Here is a 15,530-nt window from a genome sequence, read left to right as displayed (position 1 = left end):
GAGGTGTTCTGAACTTTCCTAGCAGCAAGTCAGATGCCACTCAGAAAGTACACGATTCTTAAATCTCAGTTTTACGTTTTATGGCATATTCAGTGCATGGAATCGCACTTTTCTATATCGAAGCGACGAGAGATTTGAGGAAGCCATTTGTCGAAAGCCGCTGGTGTATTCTTCCGCGTCTACGACGGGCTGGTTTCGTGACAATAACATGTCTCGTTAGCCGCGGCGTTTATGTGTGACCGGCATGTGACGTCATATTACATAATTATTTTCATGCATTGAAGCAGAAGCCACGTGCTCAGCAAGCAATGGCCACCAGAATGGCCGCTGCTGTGACGTCAGTGTAAGCCATATTTGGTCTCCACCGCGATAACCAAACCGCTGGTGTCTCCTTTTTGACACGCGTCTATAGACCCTTTTCAATACTTAGTCTACCTACCACCTGCAGAGCCAAACTCGACGCTCTAATTGCGGCGCTACGCAGCTTCCGCACCCTTGGAGAAGCGAACGCCTTTAAAAGCATGCCACAGAGAAGCGGAGAATCCATTCTAACAAGTTGGCCCTTGAAAGTCACCTTTGATTCACAAAATCGAGAGTGTTTCAAGGTAGGCAATCTTGATCTTCTATCACCGTCATTAGTGCGGAGAAATTGGTGCTATTGAGACTGCCACGAGATGGCCCTGACGTTTGAAAAGGGTCCATTGCCGGTGTTAATGCTCGTCTCGTGCAAAAGCTGTTTTAACAACATAATAAATGCAACTTCCTGTGTGCGTCATTTGACGTATTGTTTTCATTATCACGCATTTTGTGTAATGTTTTAAAGGGCACTGAACCTTTTCACCCTTTAAAAAGGTTCCTGACAAAGGCATTCTTTTATTTCCAAGTATAAATTTCTCCCTTACGGACGTCTTTATGACGGAAAATGTATTCGACTACACTCATCATTTGCAGCGTAGCTTTTGCTCACGCCGGTGATGTATTGATTCTATTTATGCAGAAGCTTCCGCATGGCGTTTTTCTTAGTGACGTAAAATCAAATTTTACATTTCTCCTAGGCTTCAACCTCCGAGCTTTTGGGCACGATAAACAGTTATCATGGAAATTCCGCACACAATATTGCAGACGAGAAATAATTTGTATTACGGCATGCACCATGCCCCCGAAAGGCGTAGGGATAAAATAGGCTTGGGTAGACACGCTGCATTGATTCTATTCACGGATTTATTTATAGTCGCTGACAAATAAGACGCGCAGTGTGTGGCTTAATACTATAATCTTGATTCTTGCTTCCTGATTGCTTCTTTCGTGTTCTTATCCTCTAATACCGTTATCCTACTGAATGAGAAGAAATAATGGAATGCTCGTTGGTGAGCACGTCCTTCACTCTGGTTGTCAATGATTGTAGAAGCGGCCTCATATAAATATATGCCGCTACATCTCCCGATAACACAACGGGTTGATTCGGACACTGTAATACGTTGGTATTCTATCGGGTATCTCAAATAGCGGCCAGGCTATTTAAATCTACCGCAAAATTCGGTTTCTTAAGCCATCTTTCTACGATTTTGTGCAGCGTTGCCCACAGGGGGCGGGTATTTTCCTCAAAAATTCGCTACGAGCGAACTTACCTGAGGAAAAAGTAAACAAAGCAATAATCTTAATTCCTGAGGAAACCCAGCGAAGCCACTGGTCTTCAATCAATAGGGCGCCCTATTGTTTGAAAACTGGTGACTTCGCTGCGTTTCCATAGGAGTTAAGCCTTTTTTTTACATTTTTCTCAGGTAAGCTAGCTCTTTGCAAAGTTTATAGAATAAATGCACCACCTGTGTGCGAAGTTGCAGAACATCGTAGCGCAATAGTTTAAAAAACCGAATTTTGCGGTCGATTTAAAGCGCGTGGCCGCTACCTGATACACCCGTTACTACATCCAAATCTCTTTAAAAACACAAGCAAAATAAAATTGCGACTAGCTTAACGCAAACCTAGTGATTATATATTTTTTTTATATCTGTTACATAGAAGTTGCGAACGAAATTCTTGTACTCTCAACCACTCTGACGTCATATAAGTTCCATGCCGTCGGTCAGGATCCTGGGGGTGTCGCAGCGGTTGTGGTACGAGCCAAATGTACGAGCTTTCCATTTTAATTTTGGCCGGGAATTCTGGAACCAAGCGCAAGGGTTGCGACATCCGAGAGCATGACACTTTGGCTCCTGTGAGGTCGTTTCTGGAAAATTCGGGATTACTTTTCAGATATGGATGCGATAGGATCTTTAACGCACCAGTCACAGACGAGCTCTAAAGACGTCGTACTCCACAGTTCAGCCAGCCAAAGGGCGTCATAAATTTGCAGAAAGCGACACCGAGGTCATCATACCGGAAGCAGTTGTTCGCGCATTCAAAATCTGACGTACGTCAGGTCTAAATAAAGACCATGCACTTGGTTCCTGCTCTTACACCTACAAATTAAGAGAGGATGCAAATGTTGCTCTTTAATGCGGAACGCCAATTGCATTGTACGTGCACGGAATGCACAATAACGTAATGTTTTTGTTTTGCCCAGTTCCAAACTGCCAGAAATCCTTTCAAGTTGTTGGGCCTTTGAGAAAATTACTCTTCGCGCTTCTCTTAGCCTCTGTTCGTTCAGACTACGTGCACAATCGGAGTTACCAAATAGATCTGACCGTCCTAAAACGATGTTCCATTCATCATGGTGCCGTACAATTAGAGTGGTGAAGAGCGAAAAGTTTGACAGATTGCCAAAAGGTTTTCGCAAGAATAGGAACGTAGGCGTGGTACAAAAGATTAAGGTTATAACCATCATTAACAAAAACTTGGCAACAAGGTAATCTAGATTCTTAAGTCCCTCTCTTTTATGTGGTATGGCACTCTAATAGCATCTTGAGGTCTAGCGAAGTAGCATATCTTCTCATGAGCTGCGTATTAAGAAATACATATGAAAGAATAGTGTTAACGAAACACGATTGGAAGATGCCCCCCCCCCCCCCCCGTTCCCCCGATTTTCTAAATCTGTTCTGTTCGAACTATTCACATGAGTGTAGGCATGCTTCCCGCGGTGTACTTTTATTGCATTACGTTTCCAACGTCTTGTCATTGCAGAAGGGCTTTTTTATTTTTGTGGAGTTAATTTTCCTCTGTTTGTGAAAGGGAACTTTTCTGGGAGATCTACGTAGGTTTTTTTTTTATCAGAAAAACTCCGTGACTTGTGACCGCCGTTTTGCTTCTTCCTCTTTACTAAGAAGTTTGTTGCGAGTATGGAACAGTCGGATAACAGGAGCGGTTACGTTCCAGGTGTCGTGTATCCGGTTCTGATTGAAAGCAGAAGCGGCAACTCAAGAGGCGCTGTTCAAATTTCTAAAGACTACGTCATAGACTTGGAAGAATCCAGTGTTTTAGGGGACAGTCTGTATTTTTCCGATGCTAAGTATGGAGAGGTGAATCACGAATTGGTAAGGAAAGATTACCTTTCACAAGAAAGCATGCTTCCACCTCATTGTTTGAAATTCAATCAATTTACTTAAAAAATAAACATTCCACCTGTTTTTTCGGGAACGCGACAGAACAGCACACGACAAAACAGCACGCGACAAAACAGCACTTTCAAAACAGCACGCGTCAAAACAGCAGAATGTCAAAACAGCACGGCGACAAAACAGCATGCGTCAAAATAGCACGCGTCAAAACAGCACAGCGTCAAAGCGGCAGAGCCACAGAAGAGCACGTGCCAAAACAGCACAGCGACAAAACAGCACACACGTAGCAACTTATTGCGCACTCTTCACCTCTCTTTACGCGAATAAGTTCGAACCTTCTTGACCCCTTTATTTATTGTCCCTAGGTTATGAAGGAATTTATTCCCTATGTCACTGCTAAGTCACTCCCCTGAGTGCTGATGCTGCGTGATTGCTAAAAACAAATAAAGTTAGCCGTAGTCACTACTACTTAACAACGCTGATCTCTGAAGAGATTAGGTAGTTAGAGGTGATATCTTCGCGTCGATGTTGGCCGCGTTGCCTGGTCTTTTTTGTAGAACCAGCGAAAGAGGAAAAGGTACTGGGAAACAGAAATCGATACGTTCAAGTTATGAACCGTCTGGTTTTCGGCGGTCCGGTGCGGCTCCGTGGTACTCGTCGTTTAGTAATTACCACCTAAACGTGAAACGTCACCCCTCCCCCCTCCCCCCCTGCCACCCACCCAAGAAAAAAGAAAAAGAAGAGCGGGAGATCGCCGATTAAAATGCATTAATAGAACAATTTAGGTAAACGGTCAGCTAGAACGAGAGGGACAAACACAGACAGGGAGAAACGGAGACATACACACCGCTGACTATCAACTAAGACTTTAGATTTCGTCTTCATCACTTCGACCCACAGATTCACACCTAAAGTAAATGAATGATCCTAAATCCTTACAGTACACTACTAAATCAAAATACTGATTAAATAATATGAAATTAAAATTGAAACTAAATAATTACATTAAATTATTAATTATTAATTTTGGTCCAACCCACAGACCACTGCCGAAACATATCCCTCCTAGTCCCTTTCACGGCGCCGTGCCACACTGCAATAACTGCCTTTCTTTCTTGCTGACCGTGATGGAAGGCATGCTCACGCAGTCGTCGCCGGTTTGCTCAATGGCCAGGGCCGCGAGGATCTCGCGCGCAAAATCATTCCTGTGTCTGTTAATAATGGAGACGCTACTAAACCGTGGCCTGCACCCGTACGTGCGGCAATGGGCAGCAAGGTGCCCAGCTCCCGTGCTTTGCACCGACGTCGCATGCTCCCTGACTCTGTCTTTAACGCAGCGTCCCGTCTGCCCAATGTAGCAGCTCCCACATGACATAGGAATCTTGTATACCACACCGGTCTGGCACATGGTGAACTTATTCCTGTGTGCAGTATTGCAGGTTGGCTGGCAGTTCGTGGCCCGATTTACTTGGCGGCACATAGAGTTCCCTCTGTTCGGTGCCGAGCATACCACCCTGACGTTTTGTCGTGCAGCGATCTTTTTGAGCTGGTGGGTGACACCTTGAATGTAGGGGACTACTGCGAAGTTTGCTCGTGAAGTCTGTCTGTCTCGCTCGGTACTGGGTGATCCTCTAGAAAATTTCCTGGAAATTGCCTCACATACGGCTCCAAGGAGGACACCTGGGTACCCGGAGTCACGAAGCCGGGCCATCTGCTTCCGAAAGCTGGCGTCAGCTTGATGGTTGCATGACTTGCGCAGCGCTGACACGAGTGCCGTGTTGGCAACACTCCGTTTTACGGTTTTCGAATGGCAGGATGCAAACGGAAGAAAACGTTTACTGGAGCGAGGTTCGTACCTCGAGCATACATGTCCATTCTTAAACTCAAGTTCGAGGTCCAGGAACTTAATAGACTTGCCCACGCGTAGTTCATGAGTGAAGAGCAGGTCGGGGCAACATTCGTGGTATGTTTTTATGATCGTGCTCCTGCATCCGTTTTCTTCACTTTCGATGTCTGTGCTGCACAGGATGAAGAAGTCGTTCACGTACCTGAAGATGGCTTTTACTCTAGCATCGTTCAGTGTGGATTGGATGTGCCTACCACACGCCGCCAAGAACAGATCGCATAGATGTGGCGCCACTCTAGACCCAATGCACATCCCACTCCTTTGGACGTAGTCTAGACCTTCATACGAGATCTCGGTCGCCGTTAAATACACCCCGAGCAGTTCCAAGAAGGCGTCTATGCTAATCCCTGCTGCGGTTTGAAAAGGCGTTACGCCGTGTTCCTCGATGGTCTCTCGTTGAATTGGCATGAGTCTAGTGTGAGGAATAGAATAGTACATATCCTGGATGTCGATGGATAATCCAGATACTACCTGGGATCCATGTACTTGAAGAAAGGCGATGAGCTCTTCTGAGTTGGAAATTCTCTATGGGTCATCGCAATCCACCTGGGAGAGGTGCTTTGCAAGATACGTTGACACATGGGCTTGCCAGGTTTTCCTCTCGGAGACAATGGCACGAAACGGTACCCCCACCATATGTTTTGGCCGAAAAGAAAACGTCAAGGTGACCGCCCTTCGTAGCCTTCACTTTGGTGCCCAGGCTGGGTAGATTGTGATCTTCAAGCAGCCGCTTAACGGCAAGCTTCGCTTTTTGGCTTCATTTTCCATCAACCTGGATGAAGTTCTTTGCTACCGCAGCATTGGGCTTCTCTCCGTAGTTCCCAGCATCAAGGACTACGAAACCTCCTTCCTTATCTGAGACACAAAGCCGAAGATCTTTGCTTCGTAGTTCTTGTACCGCGCTGCCAAAGCCCAAACCTGGACGTGCCGAGCACCTTTGGCTTGCGAAGCACTCAATGCCTTCCGTGATGATTTGTGATTTCTGCTCTTCGTGAGCTCGGGACGCAATGGTGCGAACAAGGGCAACCTTGTCTACCGCCTCTAGCTGCGGTGGTGCAGCATACTTCGTTCCTTGTTCGAGAATGGATGTTGTCGCTTCTGAGAGATGGACGTGACCAAAGGTCTGGAGTGGCCATCTTTTGGCGTTTTTCTTTCCTCAGTGCGAGATGTTGCTTCAGGGCAGGAAGAAACCATGATTTCCACAGGCTCTCTGTAGAATACCGTGCCATCGCCAGTTGGTTTCTGAAGACTTGGTGAGTAGGGCACTTAGCACGCAGGAAGTCAGTGAGAAGGCGTTGTTGGCGCCACGTTTCTGACCGGAGTATCTTTGTTACCCGCATGGCGTGTCCTTGCGACGGTGCAACAGCCCCGAAAAACTGCCGAACATCGTCGAAAATTATCTTCTTCGCGACGCTGCGTGAAAGCATCCTCGCCCGGCAGGTTGTGGTGGCGATCAAACGGCCCAGAGTCCGTGGGTCAAGTGAATCAAAACATACAAAACGGGAGCTCAAATAACTAGAAAGGAACTGAATAACTGGCTGAAGTTGAGCTAGTTGGTACATAATTTAGGTAAACGGTCAGCTAGAACGAGAGGGACAAACAAAGACAGGGAGAAACCGAGACATACACACGGCTGACTATCAACTAAGACTTTAGATTTCTTCTTCATCACTTCGACCCACAGATTCACACCTAAAGTAAATGAATGATCCTAAATCCTTACAATACACTACTAAATGAAAATACTGATTAAATAATATGTAATTAAAATTGAAACTGAATAATTACATTAAATTATTAATTATTAATTTTGGTGCAACCCACAGACCACTGCCGAAACATATCCCTCCTAGTCCCTTTCACGGCGCCGTGCCACACTGCAAAAACAGCCTTTCTTTCTTGCTGACCGTGATGGAGGGCATGCTCACGCAGTCGTCGCCGGTTTGCTCAATGGCCAGGGCCTCGAGGATCTCGCGCGCAAAAGCATTCCTGTGTCTGTTATCGGGCCACGAACTGCCAGCCAACCTGCAATACTGCACACAGGAATAAGTTCACCATGTGCCAGACCGGTGTGGTATACAAGATTCCTATGTCATGTGGGAGCTGCTACATTGGGCAGACGGGACGCTGCGTTAACGACAGAGTCAGGCGTCGGTGCAAGGCACGGGAGCTGGGCACCTTGCTGCCGATTGCCGCACGTGCGGGTGCAGGCCACGGTTTAGTCGCGTCTCCATTATTAACAGACACAGGAATGCTTCTGCGCGCGAGATCCTCTAGGCCCTGGCCATTGAGCAAACCGGCGACGACTGCGTGAGCATGCCCTCCATCACGGTCAGCAAGAAAGAAAGGTAGTTTTTGCAGTGTGGCACGGCGCCGTGAAAGGGACTAGGAGGGATATGTTTCGGCAGTGGTCTGTCGGTTGGACCAAAATTAATAATTAATAATTTAATGTAATTATTTAGTTTCAATTTTAATTTCATATTATTTAATCAGTATTTTGATTTAGTAGTGTACTGTAAGGATTTAGGATCATTCATTTACTTTAGGTGCGAATCTGTGGGTCGAAGTGATGAAGAAGAAATCTGAAGTCTTAGTTGATAATCAGCGGTGTGTATGTCTCTGTTTCTCCTTGTCTGTGTTTGTCCCTCTCGTTCTAGCTGACCGTTTACCTAAATTATGTACCAACTAGCTCAACTTCAGCCAGTTAATAGAACCACTAAGATAAGTTGACTTTAATATCCAGCTAATTTAAGGTGTAGCATTCTGTGGTGTTAATTCGCCGTGAATAAGATGTCCCGGAAACACGTGGCTGCAGCTTGCAGGCGAGAAGTTGTTTTGAGTTAAATTCCCAAATTAATTCCGACGAAGGTTTCGATCGAGTGGAAACCGGTGAAGCAGAAACATGCCACAGCCTCAATGCTGTTGCTCTACAGGGCTGAGCACACGGTAGCCGCACATGTTTTTTTTGTTGTTTTTTTTTTTCTTTAAAAGCTAACGGAAACACATTGTCATGCGATTGATACATTTATTGTAGACGACATAACCAGCAAACTTGATCGTTAATAATAGCAGAACTGCTCGAGAAATAGCCAGAATACGCATCAGCGGGGGTTTCGGTTCTGCCCAGGCAGCCTTCATGTGCGCATCGAGTACACACCCCACTCCGAACTTGCTCCCAATAGAATAGATTCGACAAATTGGCCTAGACCCTCCATTTGAGACGTGTACTTTTTAAAAAGGAAGCTACGGAGGTTCTTACACAAAATTAGTTAGAAGTGAATGCTAGTGTATTGTTACCCCGTGAACCCGAATACCCAAACCATTTCCTGCGCAAGTATTGTTGAACGCGAGAAAACGCGAAAAAAGTCGCTGTACGTGACCACATCGACGGATCTTTTCCTTGCCCAAGGCTAGGGAGGCGGAGCTTCAGCCCTATTTTGAAATTGCTCTTATGGCTCTTCCGCGCGTCGCACTGAAACAAAATTCTGATATTTGTTATTCTAAAGGCCAAATGAACGCAATACAAGTGTTTTTTCTCAAATGCAGAACTGCCAACTCCATACTCTATATTTAGGTCGTCTTCGGCCTAAACCGAATTAAACCGGTAAAAGTACGCCGAATTCCTTTTTCCAAATCCGTTGGAGGGGTAGGGGGAGGGGGGAGGGGGTGACTCATTACTGACCGTATGACCACTTCCTTTCGCAGTTTTCAGCTTGTCTCCGAGATCGGTTCAACTTTCAACAGGAGCTCCGAGGCCGCAGGGGTCTTCACGAAGAAATCTGGGTTTTTCACCTTATGGGGACTTGTGTGCCAAATTCTTTCTTCAAATATGAGATTTTAATCGTGAACTAAACAATGAAAATCAAGGGCGTCGGAAACGCGGCACATTTTTTAACACCCCTACCTTTCGTCTACTAGAGGAGGGCATAAATATACGATTGTTTTATTGTCGTTTCTGTGGTCAACGCGAGTTTACTACATATCGCAGTCGTGAAAATGGGGGAAAAACGCACTGAGTACAATACTTGCAAATTTCTGGATTTTGATATTTGCCTTTCCGACCGAAGTGTTAGTGAAGCTCATGTTCGCCCTGTGTACAAATACGAGGACACGACAATAATGTCAGATCACGATAGGGCCCTAGTGCTTCTCGCAGAACAGGTCGCGTCGGGTGTCACCGACGACGACAAATAAGAAAACCAGTACCTGGTTTACTCACTATACATTTTAAACAAACGCTTTTAAATATTGCATTTTGGCCAGTATACTGGTTTTCGTCAATAAACCGAAAAGGACCGAGAAATTTCTGAGTCTACAAATATCCAGCGCAATAAACCGAAAACTTATGTTCAGAAAAAAAAGAAAAATACGCCGAATTTAAATATAATAAAGACCGAAAACGCCGACCCCTATACTTCGTTTCAGCCTCGGTCCAGACGCAGCCAAAGCTACAAGCGCGGGCTCCGGGCTTTCAGCATCCTAGCCAAGCACGCGCGCTCGTGCAGTGCAAGCACTGTTCTGGGCCACGTGCTCGCGCTCTCAGCATCGGCTGCGTCTGGACCGAAGCTGAAACGAAGTATAGCTATATTGTCAATTACCTATTTTGACGCTGTGCTGTTTTGGCGCTGTGCTCTTTTGACGCCGTGCTGTTTTGGCACGTGCTCTTCTGTCGCTGTGCCGTTTTGACGCTGTGCTGTTTTGTCGCGTGCTATCTTGACGCGTGCCGTTTCGTCGCGGTGCTGTTTTGACGCGGTGCTGTTTTGACGCGTGCTGTTTTGACCGTGCTGTTTTGTCGCGTGCTCTTTTGTCGTGTGCTGCTCTGTCATGGTGCCGTTTTTTCGCTCAGAAGTTTTTTGATGTTCCCGCTAGTGTCTTTGGAGGTTTTCGTACATTTCAAAAAGCCGTTCAAGCAGAGTTGTCTCCGCTTATATTAACTTAAATAACGCTCATTTGTTTAAATGACGTGCCGACTCCCACGATTTCTTTTTTGCTTTCTTTGAGAAAGTTTTACTTCCTCGATAATTTATGCAACCATTCACCCTAATTTCGTTCTGCGTCTTGTTGAAACTCATTGAATGTAATCATTTACTGAGTTTTTATAACATGGCATAGCTTGCAAAAAAAAAGCATGAGCAATTCCACTCTGAGAAGGTGCATGACCAGCGAAGCTGTTCAGCACACGGCACAGATGTGTCAAAGAACTTTGAACAAAGGTACGACCAGATTTATTGTCTTGATTGGTGGTCATCGTGACGAGCCGGAGGAAAAAAGACACCCTCAATGCGACGGCCACCTGGCGGAATGTAGACGCGCGCGAAGGGACCGCCAATTCGGGAGGGCGGAAGGAACGGAAACTAGGCTCGCAAGCGCTCTGGGCGACTACAAGGAGAGGGCGGTGCGAAAGTAGACATAGCTGACGCGGGTCGCACAACGCCAAATCTTCGAGAAACCTTTGTTATCTACTTGATTGTCTGCTGATTTTGAAGATGGAGCCTATTTTTAACTAATCTACTGAAAATGCATATCCAAGTGATGAGACATAAGCTTTTGCATAAAATGAAGCGATTTTCCACCAAATTCGGGAACTGAGTTTTGTTGAAGTACACAAAAAATCCACGAAAGCCTAGCCATAAATTGCTTGGCTATAAATATAACCGTTTAGCATTTCAGCTGCTACTAATATGAATATTACTTCGCAGTTATTTAACTGAAATTATGCTCTTTTAAGATGGATACTACAGACATACGTAACAGTGTTTATGAAAATTCGGAACACAAGGCGTCCTTTACAATTACTGAAACAGACATGGGAGTTGAAATAGTATGTACACATTTTTTTAAGTATATATTATTATAGGAACAACAAATACGATTATACAAATGTACAGGAGGTTATGCAGTCGTTATTTATAAATCTTGTATTTGTTAACTACATAGATTTTCGCGAACGTTTTGCTTTTTTAAGTTTCATAAAAATGAAGGTGTATTAACCACATTGAAAGTTCACATCGCCACATCGTCTGAAGAACATTATTTATGAGAACTTTAAATTATATATTTAGTATACTTAGTCCATAAATTGCTTCCTAACCAATTCAACTTTTAATAACGATGAAATGTTTGGTTAGCGATTCACAAACGGTCTGCAACGGGCAATGCTTGCAATATTCAGAAATCTTTCACTTTTTTGACAGGAAGGATACCTAAACTTTACACATGGAATTGAGCCTTTGCGAAAACATGACAAATCCGGCCGTGTCCCTCACAGAATATTTCCGCTACCGACGCCTGAGGAGGCGATCCACTTCGAAAGTAAGTGACAGAATCAAACACTATACACTAGATATTTGTTGAAAATTCGATCTTTAAAGGCTAGACTTCCTGAAGCAAAAATGATTAGAAATTTTGAACGTACGACCGAATTCCTTCCTTCAGCGTTCGCTTCACGTGCAGTGTCAATTCTTGTATGCTCTCAGTTATTTGCCATTTATTCTCTCGATGAATTAATTCACCTCCCGTTTTTTTCTCTCTCAACACATTCTGTTTAAAGCGTGTCGAAATGACCGCATTAATTGATTATCATTGAAAAATGAAAAGGAGAAGTGCTTGCAAAGGCGACGGCCCCTCAGTATTTCGTTATCTTTTTACTTGCATCATTTCAACGGCTCCTGTATTAGTGATCTGAGTATGTAATCCGATGTTCAAAGTATTCAGAGTACCAGAGCATGTATCATCTCAAATCGTACCAATAATTAGCACTTTCTGAGTTAACGGAAGAGGTCAGTGGTTTGGCAATCGGAAAAAGTTCTTATATCCTTATACTCAAGACAAAATTCGTTAAGTGCGTTCAAAGTTTCCGTTCTATTTATCCTAAATATTTTAATAGGTAGCACTTGAGAGTTCCAAGAAAACATGTTTCTACAAACGATATTTTTGACGCGGAATGTACTGACAATTATCAGGTCCCTTATATTTTTACTTAATTATGCTTGCGCCTTAGGTAACACATGCAAAAATATCACTTCGTCGTCTTTTCTTTCAAACAAAAAGAATTATCTACTTTATTTCGGCATAGTTCAGTTTTGAGGTGACGCCATTTGAATAAACACATATGCGCTGACATCGGATATTATAACAATTTGAGAAAATTATCTTGAAGTATCTTAGCGACTAAAAACCGCAAAAACGGGCAAAAAAAAAAGCGAATTAGCAGCAAAACAGGAAATGATCCTGTATAGTTTTGCTGAAGAAGCAAGCCTTTGAAAAGTTATAACCTTTGACTTCGATTACTTTTTACATTCAGTATCACTATGATGTTTACAGTTCCCGTTGAAGGACGCTCCGATGAAACTCTACCGCCAAAAAGTAAGCTTATTTTGTTTGTAAAACATTTAACATATCTCAGCAAACCTCTCAACCAATTCTAGAAACGCCAAGGAGCAGGCTGCAATTCCAGTTACATGCGCGGCATACATACTGGTCATTTTATAACCTTGATGCGATTTTCTGTACACAGTATAAACCCTAATTTTTCTTCCTTAGGTTTTTGCTTTGAAATATTTCGGTAGACGTCAGCACGTGCTGCGCGAGTAACTACAATGCGAGACCGCACTTTGATGATATAATGAATTGGAAAACTTTCAATTGGAAAGACATTTTCACTATTTTGCACAGAAAGCAAGCTAAAATTTTACTCGCATCGTGCATATTGAAAAAAAAATTATTACACATTTAATTATAAACTTGCGAAGCACTGAGGACATGTCACGATTTGAAACCTTCTAGGTGACACTGCAAAGCCACCCACCATGTGGCGACCTGAAATGTACGTCATGTTTGACAGTGTAATACACAAGTCCCTCAATCAAAGCAAGTATCTACAGGCTCGATACATCATTAGGCTAATGAACATCGTGCGTATGGTTTACATTGGTTCTTGTTCAGAACTAGTATAGTAATTCTAGTTTTCATTGACCAAAAAAAGCGCTCATTGAGGCTTTTACTCTCCGATTTCTGACATCCGTTCGATTCCCTTATTTGTTCCACGAAGGTGAATGCAATCTTCAAGACGGTTCGCAAGCCGCGAATAAACCTCCAGCTTGTTGGAATATACCGGTTTCAGGTGCGTATTCATTGTCCAACCCCCACACATTGGTATCTTTAAATTTGAGTCTTGTTATTGTCGCCAAGAGTGCAACACAAATGTAAACTGAAATTTTTTAGAAGAAAACAAAATTTTTGTCATACCAATTCGACTTTTTTATTCGAAACCTTTTGGATCAGATTGCGCTTCGCCAAGGGGAATCGAGTGAGGGGAAAACAATAACTATTTGTTTCACTATAAATTATTGGATGCCTATGATTTAAATAAGATTCATTTGCCATATACCAGATGAATTTATTTTACATTAGTATAACTATAAAATAATGTATTTGATGACTAGATGTATTTTTGAACATGACAGATTGACTAATAAATCCGTCAAACCACTAAAAATAATGCCGAAGAATTAATTACAGTAAATTTAAAGTAGGCTTTAAGTGACTTTTTTCTTTATTGCCTGGTTGCGATTTCCTCAGACGACTGCTTTATGCTTGATTTCAGTGCGTTATGAGATTTTTTGTTTTGATTAGCGATTCCTTGATTTAAAAAGCAAACAATGCATGTACAATGCATCGCATGATAGAAAAAGGGTAAATTATAAAACTATTTTGGGATTATTTTTGTGGAAATGTTTTTATTCAAAATATTGTAGTGAAACAAGTATGATTTAAAGCACTTTTGAAACCATAAGAAAAATCACGATTTAAATCGTCCAGACTTTTATTCTCCATCATGCTGTTAACTCTTATGTTTTCTGGGTTGGAAGCATTTTGTTTCGGTGAGCTTGATGCCATGTTGTGTTTTTGATATGATACTGCTGCAGGGCAGGTTTACACAATTGTACCGGATGCAAAAATATGTTCAATATAGTGATTTATATAATATGTAAATATTGAAAATAATATTAGTTACTATAGAAACTTCCACACGTTTAGCAATTTGTATAAAATGGCAAAGGACATTGCAGTAAAATAGACAAATTCTCCGGAAGTGATTTACCCTTCCCACTTAGACAACTTTTTTCCGGAATTCGTGTGTTGGTCACGTGTCACAAAGTCAAGGGAAGTCATTTCTTCTGCTAAATTTAGCGGAGAAACTGAATTGGTGTTGAGGTCACGTGACGTCGATTTTCCCGCTAAATCTAGCCGGAAAATTTAAATTTCGTTTAGGTCACGTGACCAAGTCACATGACATCATATTTTCCGGTATATTTAGTGGAGAAACAATATTTTTCTATAGAAAGTCATGTGATGTAATTTCCCCGCTAAATTCACCGGGGTAATAAGAGAGGTGGAGCAAAAGCCAGGACTCGGAATTCACTTCTTCTATTTTCTCAGATGCATCGTGCGCGCCGCAGCAGTATTGTAGGCGTTACCGAAAAAAAGTAACGAAATACGTTACTCCTCAGAGCAGGTGATATCAAGGCCACTCTAAACATAGCTCTCGCCCATCTTTTGTGTTCTCCTTCGCAGCATATATGTAACATTGCATTAGCAACTAATACTTTTCCCCATGGCATGAAAATTCCAAGAGTTGCTGTTTTGCACAAAGCCCAGGTTTTTTGAGGAAATTAATAACTATAGGCTAATATCCGTACTTCCATTGTTTTAAAAGTATTTGAACATCTGATAAACAAAACGCTTATGCAAATGTTTGGATGATAAACATGTCTGTAATGCAACAATACGGTTTTCAAGACAAAAGGTCAACACAAATGGCGCTACTTATTATCAAAGAAAAATTAATCAACATTTTGAAAAAAAACTATTTACCACTGGAATATTTTTAGACTATAGATAAGCGTTTAATTTCATTCAACATGCTATATTGTTTGATAAAATACCGTTTTAAAAATTCGATTAGTTGCTTTAGATTTAATACCCAGTTACTTATCTTGTCGGTCATAATATACGTGTTTTAAGGGATACCGATCCAAGCCAGAACAAATTTCGCATGGGGTTCCACATGGGTTTATATTAGGTCCTCTGTTTTTTTATTATTTTTATTAATCATATAGTACCTATTC

General features: G+C 42.7%; 1 protein-coding gene across 1 annotated transcript in view; it reads left to right on the top strand.

Moving 5' to 3' along the window:
* Positions 1-922: 922 nt before the first annotated feature.
* The window catches only part of LOC121832972 (venom metalloproteinase antarease-like TtrivMP_A), a 34,113-nt gene continuing 19,505 nt past the window's right edge, over positions 923-15,530 (top strand). Inside the window, exons 1-7 of the mRNA XM_042286111.1 lie at positions 923-971; positions 3,313-3,470; positions 11,129-11,221; positions 11,595-11,712; positions 12,724-12,765; positions 13,186-13,313; positions 13,451-13,522. Of these exons, the coding sequence (XP_042142045.1) occupies positions 923-971; positions 3,313-3,470; positions 11,129-11,221; positions 11,595-11,712; positions 12,724-12,765; positions 13,186-13,313; positions 13,451-13,522 (660 nt within the window). The remainder of the gene's footprint in view (positions 972-3,312; positions 3,471-11,128; positions 11,222-11,594; positions 11,713-12,723; positions 12,766-13,185; positions 13,314-13,450; positions 13,523-15,530) is intronic.

Source organism: Ixodes scapularis, unplaced genomic scaffold (genome assembly GCF_016920785.2).
Source record: "Ixodes scapularis isolate PalLabHiFi unplaced genomic scaffold, ASM1692078v2 PGA_scaffold6__148_contigs__length_123643588, whole genome shotgun sequence".
Classification (NCBI taxonomy): Eukaryota; Metazoa; Arthropoda; class Arachnida; order Ixodida; family Ixodidae; genus Ixodes; species Ixodes scapularis.
The sequence above is the reverse complement of the archived record's forward strand: the minus strand, read 5'-3'. Positions and strand labels throughout refer to the sequence as shown.